The sequence below is a fragment of the Monodelphis domestica genome, chromosome 5 (genome assembly GCF_027887165.1).
Source record: "Monodelphis domestica isolate mMonDom1 chromosome 5, mMonDom1.pri, whole genome shotgun sequence".
Classification (NCBI taxonomy): Eukaryota; Metazoa; Chordata; class Mammalia; order Didelphimorphia; family Didelphidae; genus Monodelphis; species Monodelphis domestica.
The window spans coordinates 272,498,144-272,513,031 of NC_077231.1; the positions used below are offsets into that span (position 1 = coordinate 272,498,144).

Sequence of the window (14,888 nt, forward strand, 5' to 3'; positions counted from 1 at the left end):
ATCCGTATCACCTTTTACTATCCTATCAGTAGGTGAAAAAGCATCCTTTTACTGAAAATGGCAGCTTATTATCCAAGCATTTTTCTTGAAATTCAAGCTAGAAAGTATATGATTGAAAATCTGTTACCCTAAAAAAGAACTACATAGCCCAAGAGCCCACTGACTTCCTGTCATTACGTACTTCCTGTAGACAGAGGATAAAGGGCATGGGCTTTGGAGGCTCCCTCTCTTTGATGTAGAATCAGCATTGATGGTGGTGAGTGGGGTTGACTAAAAAATGACTAATCAGGCATGGGCATGTGGTCTTTATTTTGTATCTTCTTTATTCCTTGATTTCTAATGATCATTAATAAATCTCTTGAAATATAATATTATTATTGAGATTTAATTTTAACTTTTACAAAAGCAAATAGAAGGGAAACATACAGTGGACCCATATTGATGCGCAAAGATATAGAAAGTCTTGCTTACCCACAGGCAGATTATATGAGTTGTTGATTATTTCTGGAAAATGCAATTTAGGTTAGCTTTCTCCCTTGCTCCCTCCTGGCCCCTAGTGTTCTATCACTGCTCGTATGTGTTCAGGTAATATAAACTAATGCAGCCTCCACTATTTAGGAGGACAAATCACTTAGATTGTCCACACTTGTGGTCCTTCCATTAGTAGAGATGATTAAAAGTTGTCCAAGTGTATATCTGGCCAAGGCATATATATGCAAGTTTCTATTCCTTCCGGCTTTACATTATTATTTTTTTAATTTTAAATATCTAGATTTGGATTTTAAATGAAAGTTTCCTATATTGAAGTTAGAAAGCAAATTTACTACAAACATAAATCTTAAAAACACGTACTACTGGGGCAACTAGGTGGCACAGTAGGTAGCGCACCACGCCTGGAGTCAGGAGGACCTGGGTTCAAATCTGACCTCAGATACTTCCTAGCTGTGTGATGCTGGGCAAATTATTTAACCCCATTTGCCTAGCCCTTGCCCTTCTATCTTAGAGTGTTACTCTAAATTGTTAATCTAAGGATTAAAAAAAAAATACATACTACAGCAAGTACTAATAGGGCAGAATCTTAAGACTGACCTGAAGATTGGCAGCTAATTTTTTTTATTTCCATTTTATGTGCTCAAATACTTGTGGTTAGATTAATGTTTGATGGATTAGATTGTTGGATTGAATACAAGGCTAGCAAGGCTAAGCTTTAGGGAATATTTCTTGTATCAAACTATTGGAATAAGAGAAACTTCCGTAGCCAAAAATTACCCCCGTTCAATGGCTAGGTGACTTGTGAATGATGGATAGTAGTCACAAAGGGAAATAAGAATGAATAGTTTAGTACCAAAAATAGTTTAGGTGCCAAAGTAATTAGGGCGGATAACAAGGACTTTGCCCCCAAGTCACTGAATTTAGAGGATGCAGGAATTTAATGTAAAAACAACTGAGCTCAGCATCTAGTTCCTAGTTAGCTAAAATAGAAAGCTATCATCATCATCATCATCATCACAATTATTAAACCATTACCTTCTGTCCTGGAATCAATACTATCAGTTCCAAGTAAAAAGACTGGTAAGGGCTAGGCATTTGGTGTTGTGACTTGCCCAGGGTCACACAACTAGGATGGGTAACTCGGGAACTCCCATCTCCATCTTTCTATAACCTGAACCGTCTAGCTGGCCCAAGGAGCTACCATTATAAACATCTATCTGCAAAGCACTGTAATAATTAATTCTCCCACATGATTAATCGAATTCCTTTTCATTCCTTTTCTTATTTTCACATCATGAATTATGAAGTTGATCTTGGGATCTTTTTCATGTGGTTTGGCATTAGTGGACATCCTCCAGCTTGCCCTGGTCCACTATTATTTTATTTAGATCATATTTACAATCACTACTAGAATGAACCCAACACATTCCATTGCAAATGATCACTAAACACTTAGTAAGCATCTACTACATGCTAAGCACTGAGCTAGGTGATGGGCTAATAGCAGAAAGGTAATGTATGAAAAAAACTGTATTGACTAATCCTCGTATTAATATTTCTTGCATAATTGTTTCTTTGGGCTAATAATTTTCCTGATTTGTGTTTCTTTATTCCAATGAAAGTTCAATTTGTAGATAGTCACTAAGGTCTAAGAAGTTGTAAATAAGTGATCAAGTTCTTAGATATAGCAAGTGGTCTTCCAGAGTGAACATTCCAACCATAATGGGGAATTTAGTTATGTCAAGAGAAAGAAATCACATTTAATAGCTAATATTAAATGAAGAAGGTTCCTTTCGATTTGATATTTGTTATTAATGATCACCTAGATTTCCAAGAAAGAGGATGCCTTTGGACTCTCAGGATTCATTTTTAAAATTCATGTAATTCTCTTCACATTCATTTCAGTCGTAGTATGTCACATACGTATGTTTCTCCAGAGCTGAGTAGCATGATTTGTTCTTACTTTTCCTTTTAAAAACATTAGCAATTTTTGAATGATAAAATAAGTGTAATAAAACTGTGATTCTTTAAAATTAACCCTCATAAACCTCCCTGTAAGCCATGCTTCTAGATCTTCATTGTGATGTAGGCATTGCTCTGAGTTCTTGAAGATCATGCTAGCAAAATAGAAGTTTTGGCAACTTCTTTCAAGCTGGAAAGTCTTTACATATGGAGCCAATAACACACTGTGTATCTATCCTCTAAGGACCAGTCTAGCTAAGTTTAGGGAAACATGTTGCTAGATTGGCAACTAGGTGGCACAGTGCAAAGAACACTGGGGCTAGAGACAGAGACTCATCTTCCTGAGTTCAAATCTAGTCTCAGACACTTAGGAATTATGTGACCCTGGCCAAGACACTTATTCCAATTTGCCTCAGTTTTCTCATCTGTAAAATGAGCTGGAGAAGAAAATAGCAAACTGCTCAAGGATCATTACCAAGAAAACCCCAAATGGGGTTGTGAAGATTCAGAATGAAGAACAAAAACAAATTGATAGATTACTGCCTGGTTGACAAGTTTTTTGGCCACACTAATTCATGAAGATAGTTATTTTTTATGTGTAGAGGATTCATAATCTATTATATATATAATCTATTATATACATTATCTTATTTGAGACCTTCAGCAATATTAGTGTTGGGCTTGCATTATATATAAAGAAATCGAAGCTCTGAGTGGTAGAACTTGGACACATACGCTAGGCCTTCTGAGTCTGAATTCCAGCATTGTTTCCTCCATACTGCTTTGCCTTACCCTCTCTCTTTACTGCTTTCTTTCATAATCTACCAGGTGAGAATGATTAAAAAAATAAATCATGTTTATTTAAAATAAAATATCCAAGATATTTATTTTTCTGTTATAAATACCAGTGAAAATGAACATATTTTAAATGGTCCATCTTTCCCAATGAAGATTGCTATTGAATTTTAATAGAAAAACAAAACAAAAAAAATACCTTCCTGATAAGACTTTACTATCTTCTTAGCAGAACCCTATAATAGAATTGAGAGTCATCTCTTAGTTTTTATACTTAAAATTGTTTAGAAAGCTACTAAAAGCTTTCTAAAAGTAAAAGCTACTATTTTTCATACAGGTAAAATTCTATTATAGCAATATATGCCTAATTTCTAAAAGAAAAACAAATTAAACTGCTTTTTACTTTCTTAATAAAATCTTTTCATTTTTCCTTCTAAATAAAATTATCTGGAGAATGAGAACAAAAGCCATTCAAAATGCTTTAAAAAAAAAAAACCTGACCTTCCATCTTAGAATCAATACTGTATATTGGTTCCAAGGCAGAAGAATGATAAGGGCTGGGTGGGATAAGTGACTTGCCCAGGGTCACACAGCTGGGAAGTGTCTGAGGCTAGATTTGAACCCAAGACCTCCCATCTCTAGAGCTGGCTCTTAATCCACTGAGCCACCCAGCTGCCCCCTTTTTAAAATGCTTTTGTGGATGACATACTGGGTTCTGCCTACAGAAAATTGGTGGAATTTTTTTTTTATTGGTTCTTTACGTTGCCATTCTGAAGCCTTTAGATTAACTATGGTTTTGATCATCAGGGATATATTTACCCCCAGCCCTAGCATTTATTTGTTATAGTTAGAATTACTTCTTGCATGCATTTATGATGGAGAGCCAGTTAAAATGGAATAGAATTTGCTTCTTACTGCTTTTCAATAAAGTATTTCATAGAAAATTTCCCTCATGACTATTGGAAAGAAGACATTAGAGAAGTGGTGCAGTGGAGAGTCAGCCTAGAGGTGGAAGGTTCTAGATTTAAAACAGACCTCAGATATTTCCTAGCTGTGTGACCCTGAGCAAGTCACTTAACCTTGATTGCCTAGCCCTTAATATTCTTCTGCCTTGGAATCAATACTTAGTATTGATCCTAAGACAGAAAGTAATGGTTTAAAATGTTTTTAAGACAGTAGATTTTGGCTCTATTTTGGCTCTATTTTAAAACAAGGCTTAACCCTAAATACATGGTGAATGTTTACAGCTTTGACCTACTTAGACATAGAAATAAGCTAAAATGACATATACAGCAAAGCAGCTAATAGCAAGGTTCAACTTTAAGCTTTACATTGAAGGAATAAGTGGGGGAAATGGCTGGAAACTTTCACCAGTTTACCCTTTTAGCCTTTAGAAGAAATTTGTCATCCTTCTCCCTCCCTCCCTCCCATTATAATATATTTGGAATGGAAGTGGCGTTCCAGAGAAAAAGAAGGCCTCAATATTAGCACTCATGTGAAGGAGGGTCAAATTGGGAAGCTATTTTATTGACTGTTTTCAGGTATTCTATTAGCCAGCACTTCAGTATCACAGTCACAACTGATAGTGAGGATCTAAGAGCTTAACAAGATCCTGAATGGCTTTTTGGAGTACCAGATAAATGTTAGATTCTATTTGCTAGATTTTTTAATCTAGTATGTTGAATTATTGATAGTCTAATTCTTTGAAGATTTGCAATCCATGCATCTCCCCAAATAGTTGTAAGATCTTGGCAAGTTGCTTAATCTATCAGTGAAATCTCTAACTACACAATGTCTGAAGACTCTGCCATTGTGGACATCAGAGATAATAGTGTGAAGATTTGAACTTGTTCACTGAATATATGAACCCCCCTTTCCTGTCTCCAGTAATAAGAATGGGCAGGATCACTGAGCTCGGGATGCTTTTTTAAGAAAGAGTTCCAGGAAAGACATGGATGAGAAATTCCCCCCAAGTCAATTAAAAGAACTTTCTCCCAGTGTTCCTTTGTGAGAAGAAATTTAAGTCATTGTAAAATTCTTGTCTTACAGCAAAAGTTTTCAAAGTCTGGACCAGTTATCAGCTGAAGTTAGTCTTTCCCAGACATCTCTGGATCCAGCCCATTCACAGGATGGAGATGGTAAACAAGACATGTTAAATTTACTAAATGAAGGTAATCAATGTCCATTTGAAACATTCTTTTTTCTCCTACTTCCCTTACCATCAGCCTTGCTGTGGAGGCAGAGAAAGTTACCTAGGTCTGCCTTAAAGAACATCTAATCCCATTCCCTCATTTTACAAAGACAGAAGATCTAGGAAAATAAATAGCATCCCCATATCAGAAAGGCAAGGAGTGGTAGAGCTAAAATGTAAATGTCAGTCAGCTGAATCCAGGACTTTTTCTATCAATTACACTGCTGCTTCTCATTTCTTTCTCGTGCTTTTACAATACAACAAAGTCAGTCAGATAAAAATATAAGGAATGGGCTATTTATGGTGAATTCTATTTTCTTATTAATCATACATCTCCTGTTTCATGATGTGGTAGAAAGTACGATCGACTTACGTCCAGCAACTCAGCTTTGAATCCTGGTTCTGTCCCTAATGACAGATGAAACATCTGGAGCAAGTCACTAAACTGTCTGAGCCCCAGATTAGTCATTTCTTTTTTAAAAGGAAGGGAAGGTTTGGACTTGGTGGTTTCTAGGTCTTTTCTATCTCTAAATCAATGATCCTCATTGAAAATATGTGAATATTAAAAAAATATTAATATATTAATTCATTTTACTGCTTTTAGTGAGAAAAAAAGTATGCTGTTAATAGGGATATGCTGGAGCCAGATCAGAAGTGGATTGTCAATTTTTCAGTTTAAATATCTAAATCTTGGAAATTTATAAACACTATAAATCAGGAGCTGATTTATTATTTCTTGGTTAAGAAAATGTTGTGTTGTTGCTGACCCAAGAAAGTGATGGAGAAAATGTTAATAAGGTAGATTAAATTTAAAAGTGTGTTGTCCATTTATTTTCTAATATGGATTTCTGGTTATTTAATATTTACCCATACTCTCCTGGGTGTACACATTTTAGTAAGGATAATTCAGATAATCTATTTACAATTATTTATAATGACTACAAATAATATTTTACCCATTTTACAGATGAGGAAACTGAAAGGCTAAGTAAATTGCCCCAAAGCTTCAGAGCTAGAAAATGGCAGTCAAAACTAAAACTTTGGTCCACTGAGTCCAAGTTCAATGTTCTTTCTGCTAGAGCCCAACTGTACATTGCTTTAGGCTCATCAAGGGGAAGATAAGTTCTTGTTGTCCAGCACTATAGCTCTGGGTATAAAACATTGGGCTTAATATATACCAATCATAGTTTTGAAATTTTTGCCATTTTTGAGTCATTTCAGTCACATCTAATTCTTTGCAACCCTATTTGTGGTTTTCTTGGCAAAGATCATGGAGTGGTTTCTCATTTCCTTCTCCAGCTCATTTTACAGGTGATGAAACTGAGGCAAACAGGGATAAGTCCTGGTTGTCCAGGGTCACACAGCTAGTGTCTGAAGTCAGATTTAAACTCAGGCCTTCCTAACTCCAGGCCTAGAGCTCTAGCTACCATACTATCTAGCTGACCATAGCATTGAAATTATGTGATTTGGGGAACAACAATTAGGCAACCTGAATCCCCACTATGTGCTTGCTTTCTTGCGACCTTCCTTTTTATTAAAGGGAAATACAGAAAAGGTTTTGAGGATTCTAGTTTAATTGAAACATTTGCTGGTTGTGTGACCTTGGACAAGTCACTTAACTCTAGTCCTCTAGGTAATTCTCTAAGACTCTAAGTTGCAGAGAAGGTGTTGATCTTCATTGTAGAGGGAGTTGCCTTACTTGGGAGTTCCCAATACCAGTAAAATCACAGACCCAGCTCTTATCCCTATTAAGTAAAAGTAGATGTTCTGAGTGGCTCCTGTCTAACTATTTTAATATAGATACCTGTGTGTACAGGGCTGTGTCAAGGCTCTTTACCTCCTTTGGGTTTTGCTTTCCTGCCCTAGAAAATTGGTGAGTTTGAATAGATGGTCTCTAAAGTCCTTTTCAGCCCTGTGCATAGCTTGTGAAAGCATTTTCCTTAGCAACAACCACCCATTGAGGCAGGTGAGTACAAGTGACAATAGCCTGCTATGGCTTCCAGAATGTTGTTTCATAATTACAATCCCTTCCCTTCCATCTCAGAATCAGTGCTGTAAATTGGTTCCAAGGCACAAAGCAGCAAGGGCTTGGCAGTGGGGGGCTAAAATGACCGACCCAGACTCTAAGCGATCACCCTAATGCAAATATTAATAATAGGGAAATGGGTCTTGATCAAGGACACATGTAAAACCAATGGAACTGCTCATTGGCTATGGAAGGGGAGTGAGAGGAGAGGGAAAGAACATGAATCATGTAACCAGGAGAAAATATTCTAAATTAATTATTAAATAAATGTTTTTCAATTAGAAAATAAATAAAAGAGACAATTGAAAAAAAAATAAAGTGACCTACTCAGGGTCACACAGTTAGGAAGTGTCTCAGGACATATTTGAACCCAGGACCTCCCATCTCCAGGCTTGGCTCTCTATCCACTGAACCACCCAGCTGCCTCACAAACACTATTAACAACAACATCCTATGGTTTCTAAAACTCTGATTTTTTTAATATGTGAAAATGTATACCATAAGTCTGCCTTCCTCATGCACCATAATTTATGATATTCCTCAAGGATGGTGAACTTTTTTTCCCCTCAAGAAGCAAAGAAACAAAAGAGCAAGTCCTTAGTGGTAAGGATGAAGGGAGAATAAAGATGCCCTAAATAGCAGCACTAGAGAAAACATTAAAAGAACACATAATATTTAGAGTTGAAAAGAATGTGCCTGAAGACTGTTGTCTTTGGAGAAATGAATGAATGCTACATAGGGGATAACTGACTAGCCTTTTCTCTTGCCTGGATCATAAAAGATGCTAATGTGGGCTCACATTGTAGTACCAGGAATGAATTAAATATCTTTTTTTTTAATCTGTTTTGAATGGTTAATAAAGGAAGCTGTGGAATTATTTCCCTTCCTCAGCAGCCTTTAAAATAAAGACATAGGGGGCAACTGGGTAGTTCAGTGGATGGAGAGCCAGGCCTAGAGATGGGGGTCCTAGGTTCAAATCTGGCCTCAGACACTTCCTAGCTGGGTGACCCTGGGCAAGTCACTTAACCCCCCCCCCCCCCATTGCCTAGCCCTTACCACTCTTCTGCCTTGGAACCAATACTGAGTATTGATTTCAAGTTGAAAAGTAAGGGGTTTGGGGGCAGCTGGGTAGCTCAGTGGATTGAGAGCTAGCCCTAGAGATGGGAGGTCCTAGGTTCAAATCTGGCCTCAGACACTTCCCAGCAGTGTGACCCTGGGCAAGTCACTTGACCCCCATTGCCTAGCCCTTACCACTCTTCTGCCTTGGAGCCAATACACAGTATTGACTCCAAGACAGAAGGTAAGGGTTTAAAAAAAAAAGAAAAGAAAAGAAAAGTAAGGGGTTTATTAAAAAATAATAATAAAATTAAGACATATCCTAATTTCTGGGGCTGATTAGCACAATCCTGTCTGAAGGCTACAATATTGGCTCCGCTGCCTATTTAGGGTCCTTTCAGATCTGGGTGTGGAATTTCTGCTTACTAATCCCTTGCATTAACTGTTATTTCTGCATTGGGTGGAAGGGAGGGAGAGGAGGGTGCCGGTGCACAAGCGCACATTTCTGTCCTGATCTAATCCGCCATGCCTCCCGCCTCACCTGAATCTTGGGCTGCCTAGGGCTGTCTTGCTGATTCCGTAAAAGAATCTGCTGACGACTGCAGGCTGCCTGCCGGTAGGTTCTTTGGTGCCTAATACAATGGGAATTGTGAACGCTGCAAGTCCTTAGCAAGAAAGAAGCTGGACTCGTCTTGTGACAAAAGTGCCCCATCTTGTGGCCAATCGCAGACACAGCAGTTGCGGCGAGGTGCAGTTTCACTCTTAAGGATGTAACAGTGTTTCATCAACGTGGGGCATCTTTCAATCCCCCTCCCCGGCTCCGGGCTAAACAAACCTCCCTTATCAGAGCCCAGGTGCTCCGCGTTACTTGTATCCTTGGGCAAATCGCTTCAGTATCCCCGTGTGTCAGATGTGGAGGTGGGAGGAAATGACCTGCAGATCCCTTCAAGGTAGGCTTCCCCCGTTTGTAACATCAGACAGCCCTCACTCCCGCGAGATCTGCTCATTTGGCAGGGGATGAATTGTGGCCATCTCAGCAAAGTTCATCCTGTGTAATTGGGATTTGGAAGCCCAGAACCCGCTTTCCCAGCTTCCCATGTTCCTTCTCAAATTCTGTGTGGCTCTGATCGGGCTAGGAACACTGGCTTTTACTCAGGCTTTTTACTTTTGTTCTTTAATTCTTCTACTTCAAGTGATTATTAAGAATAAATCATATAAAAATTATTACTTGGAGTTACTGGATATTCATTTTACTCTTACAATCCCATTTGCCAGGCAGCTCAGTAGAGAGAGTGATGAGGCCGGAATCAGGAAGACCTCCAGGCCAATCACTTCACTTCTGTTGGCCTCAGTTTCCTCCTCCTAACAATGGCCCCGAAGATGATTGTGAAGAGCAAATGAGATAGTTGTGAAATTGGTCACCCAGTGCCTGGCACCCAGTAAGCAGTATGTAAGAGTTAGTAATTGTTATTTTTAAAAGATCCCATATCACTAAACTGTCCTTGGGTCACTCACAGCAACTCTAAAAGATTTTATTGTTTTTATTTTTTCAAAAGTAATTTCCAAATAACTACTTACTACCCCCAACACACTATAAAACATTTTTATATATAGTTACAACAACAACAAAATTTAACCAGAGACCATGACTGGCACTTCACCCTCAGATTGTTCACCATATTTCCTCCCAGAGATATTTCATCCCTGGTCCTCTAGAACAAATGCTGGTTGCTAAATTTTAATTTGTATGGCATTTAGGTACCATGGTGTTAGACTTGAAGTTAGGAAGATCTGAGTTTGAATCCTGCCTCAAATGCTCACTATGGGACCCTAGGCAAGTCACTTAACCTCTTTGGGTCTATTTCCTCATCTATAAAATGGGTATAAAAATACCACCTACTTCCTAGGTTGCTTTGAAATAATATATGTAAAGCATTTTACAAACTTTAAAGCACTGTCATTATTTGCACTTAAATTATCAGTGTACTGTTTTCCTTGCTCTGCATCACTTTATTATGTGTAATTGGAAAAATACCTTTGAAGGAAAAAACAAGTCACCAGAGCTCCTCTGCAGTGGCTCATCTGCAAAGGTATTTTATGCTTGCTGGGTCTAGAACAAATTTCCCCCATCACAGTTCTTCCAGACTCTCATTTTCTTCAACTTTCAAAGGAGGTTTCCCTGAGACCTGTAGTTGCTAGTAGCTTCCCTAAAGAGTATTTCCATTTGTAGGATTTTAAAATGTGGCACTTTGGCAGGAAAATGCTTTTGAAGTACAAGTAATGACTTAATTTTTGGTTATTCTCTTGATTTCAGGTAAAGAAGATACTCCCTCATTACTTGGGCTCTGTGGCTCCCTAACCTCAGTAGCAAGTTATAAATCTCTAACAAGTCTGAAATCAAGTGACTACCTTGCAAGTCCCACCACAGAGATGACCAGCCCAGGCCTAACTCCATCTTGAAAAGCCAAATGTGGCGGCAGCCAGATACAAAACCTCTTACATCGCATACATTCAGTCTACATTCCACGGCTTTGACTGCTGGGAAGGCATTAGTCTTCAGCAAAGAGTTGTATGCTTTTTTAAAAGATTTCATTTCTATTCACTTATTTAGACACTTCCGTTCATATACTCTCAGTGAAGAATCTTCCTGATTGTTCTTCTTTCTAGTTTCTCTGACAAATGTGCAATTTTTAAAGGTGAATTGATAAAGCTTTTAACAAAAATTTAAACTAGGTAGCTCCCCAAATAATCAAGGCATGGCAAAATGCACACACTGTTCAAGTGCTTTTTCACATATTTAAGTATTTTTTATCTAGAAAAAATCTGAGTTTATGAGATTTAGACAAAGCATCTCCATGCACTGATGTAGAAGTGATACCCAAAGAGGGCCAGACAAGGCAGTTGTGTGCCTTAGGCGAGATCTGAAAATTCCGTGTCTCATGTTACTGCCCACTGGAGACATTGGGCCTCCGTGTAATAGATCTACATCTTTGCTTACCACCAAATATAGACCTAGATGGCAAGGAGTGAACTTCTCTGGCAAAGTGAGAATCCTTATCATGGCCCCCCATGCCCCAGAGTGTCATCAGGGACCTTCTACTTGCCTCTCCAGTCTAGGCTCTCCTTCACAACTTCAGTTTTCCTCGAATTCCTGCTATAATCAGTGCTTGAATGTCTTCTAATGTCTAAGTTGTCAGACGTGATCAGATTTTGAAGGAGCTTACTCAATTAATTTGAAGATATTTTTCAGTTTTAGTACTTACCAATTGATACTGACATTCCACTTTACCTTTTGTAAATTTTATAGGCATTTACCTTTTTAGACAGCTGATAATGTATTTGATAAGGTCCATGAAAAAGGGAATTCTAATAACCTCGATGCACTTTAGTGAAATGATTAACTAAATTCCTTGGCCAGGTTTCCCTGTAATTTTCTAAAAGCATAGCTGGTAAGTTGCCACATATGTGGCATACTCACACTCACACACACACATTCCAAAAAAATGTATGTAAAAACATGGAGGAAATGCTAAAAAATTAGACAATTTGGATGGCTTAAATTTAAGCTTATCTGATAAAAACTACATATGCCACACTAAAGTTTTTTTTTTTCTTTCCGATGTGAAACAGCAATAAAGTATATTTTTCTGGGCTTTTTAATTAATCATGCTAGTTCATTAAAAAAATTATCAGTAGTTTGTTCCATATGTGAAATGATATTAACCTATGTGACATTGGGCAAATCATTTGAGCTCTCTAAGAATCAACATTCTTATCTGAATTTGGACTAGATGATCTCTACAGATCCTTCCAGCTCTAATGTTGAATAATTCGCACATTTTGGTGTAGAGGTAAGGAGCTTATTCTAAATATGCCATGGATTACCTTTCTAGGTTTCAGATTCTGTAGCTGCAAATAATCATCTATTTATAAATCCCACTTAACTAACTTAAAATAAAAAAAATAGATGTTTATTTTCTAGAGCTATTTTTTTTTTGGAAGGGACAGGGGATAATAGCATATGTTTTGTTGTGCCAAAGAAGCTTTAAAAATTGTTTACGTGGAGTTACTTTAATAAGAATGAGGACTTCATATCTTTGTTTTCAGATGGTATTTATTGCTTATGATGGGCATAAGTGATTTATATTTTAAAAGACAAATGTAGATCTAATAAGTACTTGGCACTACTTATTTCCAAGGAGAAAGGGTTGGAGTATTAGAAGTTTAGTCATTCTTTGGAATAGAAATTAAATGAATGTGGGAATTTATCGAATTACTTAAATGTTACCTAGCTACTCTAATAATTTAGACTAAAAATAAATAACAGTACTCATAGGTGGAATAAGTAGGTTTAAGTTGTATGATTTCAGGGAAAGAAGCGTCCTGATGTTAAAAAAAATTCTCTTCCTCCCATCTTCCCTTATGATAGCTTCTCTCGTAAGTCAATTTAATATCTTAATGCAAAAGAAGGATTCAAGAGCAGATTTTGGTAGTAGTAGTTGGGGCAATGCAACCAAACGGCTGCCTGTTTAATGCTTTTTGCCTTGGTCCTTGATTCATAGTGCTACTCTCACAAGATCTGTCACTGAGGACAGCATAATTTATTGTTAACTATCAACCTACTTTTAGACATTTTAAGTTATTTTTCAAATAACTAATTTGCATACATTTTTAGTATACAAGAAAAAGGAACTCAATGTTCCTATTTTATTTCATAGATATGGACAGTACCTCGCACATTCTTACATTTGACTCTGTGCAGAAGTAAACATTTTTCTCAGCCCATCATATAAAAGACACAATCACAATTTTTTACTTCTGTTGTGCTCCCTTTCTTGGAGCTCTTGGAGTAAAGTTCATTTGCTCTTGTGGAATTTCAGCTTTCTACGCAGGTCATTTCATAATATTCATAGAATTTATAGATGTCTGTGCATGAGAAAATTGATTGTATGTCTTAAAACCTCAGTTCTAGTGGCAATGTTCATTGTTCAGGAAGAAAAATATCATGAATGTTGAATCAATGCCAAAACTTGTATGGTGTATTTTGTCGCCTTGATATAATATTTGTTGCATGTAAATTAAACATTTTATAGCCATCAATAGTGACTATTTTCCTTTATTTCTATAAATTAATTCTAACTAATATAGAATGTGGGAAGCAAATACCATTTTGTTTTTAAATGATAACAGAGAAATAGATCTTATTTGAAGGAATACATTTCAACACACGCAGAAAACACATTATCATCATATATTTATTTTAAGCAAGCTTTTAACATGTGATTATTGCCTGGTGGTGCTAGGGTTTTGGATTGACACGAGCTTTTGTTTCCTCCATGCTTGCCCAAGTATGCTAGCTATACGAGGAGTCTTATTACATTATCAGCTAACGATGATTGAAGTAACTTAGCAAAAAGAACTTAGTCAAGACCAAGATTCTTCCAATTCCAGTTTTGCCACTGCTTACCTCTGTGATGCTAAGCAAATCACAGAATGTCTATATCTTCAGTTTCTTAAATCTTTAAGAATAAAATGACATCTGTAAGTATTCTTTGGAATCAAAAATATCTTTCTAAATATAAATTAAGTTCCTTGCTCTTTGAGAAAAAGTGATATAAAACAAGGTAAAAATTTTGGCCACTTTTATGGTTTCTGTGGTTTCCAGTTTCCCTTAGCTGCAAAATAAGGATAGCAATAGCTACAATCTCCATGTCAGAGACATTAGAAGGATTAAATGATAAGCATGACATAGTCACTTGTTTTTAATAATAAATCTTACTTTAACAAGTGGGTAAAAATTTCTTATTTTCAATTTTTCACCATCAAAGAAAATATTCCAAGTGTACAGAATCTAGAACATTAGAGACTCTTCAAATATGAATTGATGTATATGTTGGTTGATCTCTTTTCCAAAATACTAAGTGCTTAAAACTAGGGAAGTACATCACTTGGCTTTTCCAAGAGTAAGGAGAAAAACACCTGTGCCTCTCTTGCAACCTTAACTGTTAGAAATCAAAGAACAAAGATCATTCAGCTGTCACACTGGCATACAAATGAAAGACTTTGTATTATTTTTAAATGGGTCTCCCATCTAGAGTAGAAAATTTTAAATTGTCTTTCTTGGACTATTTCTTAATTTTTATGACATTATGAAGTCAGCTGGAAACTTTTTTTTAAACCCTTACCTTCCATCTTAGAATCAATATTTCATATTGGTTCTAAGGCAGAAGAGTGGTAAGGACTAGGCAATGGGTGTCAAGTGATTTGCTCAGGGTCACACAGTCAAATTTGAACCTAGGACCTCCCGACTCTGGGCCTGGATCTCAATCCACTGAGCAACCCAGCTGCCCCTTAGTTGGAAACTTT

General features: G+C 37.0%; 2 protein-coding genes across 9 annotated transcripts in view; one reads left to right on the top strand and one right to left on the bottom strand.

Annotated features, from left to right (window-relative positions):
* RUNDC3B (RUN domain containing 3B) overlaps positions 1-13,622 on the top strand; it is a 117,717-nt gene extending 104,095 nt beyond the window's left edge. For 5 of the 8 annotated variants that reach the window (XM_001368492.4, XM_003342092.4, XM_001368530.4 and 2 more), the window contains 2 exons: positions 5,299-5,420; positions 10,837-13,622. In XM_001368492.4, the coding sequence (XP_001368529.1) occupies positions 5,299-5,420; positions 10,837-10,982 (268 nt within the window). In that variant the 3' untranslated portion in view covers positions 10,983-13,622. Of the gene's footprint in view, positions 1-5,298; positions 5,421-9,797; positions 9,969-10,836 lie in introns of all 8 variants that reach the window. The other 3 variants (XM_056800166.1, XM_056800163.1, XM_056800164.1) reach the window with 2 other exon arrangements.
* Positions 1-14,888, bottom strand: part of SLC25A40 (solute carrier family 25 member 40) — an 89,304-nt gene that overhangs the window by 4,650 nt on the left and 69,766 nt on the right. The window lies entirely within an intron of this gene.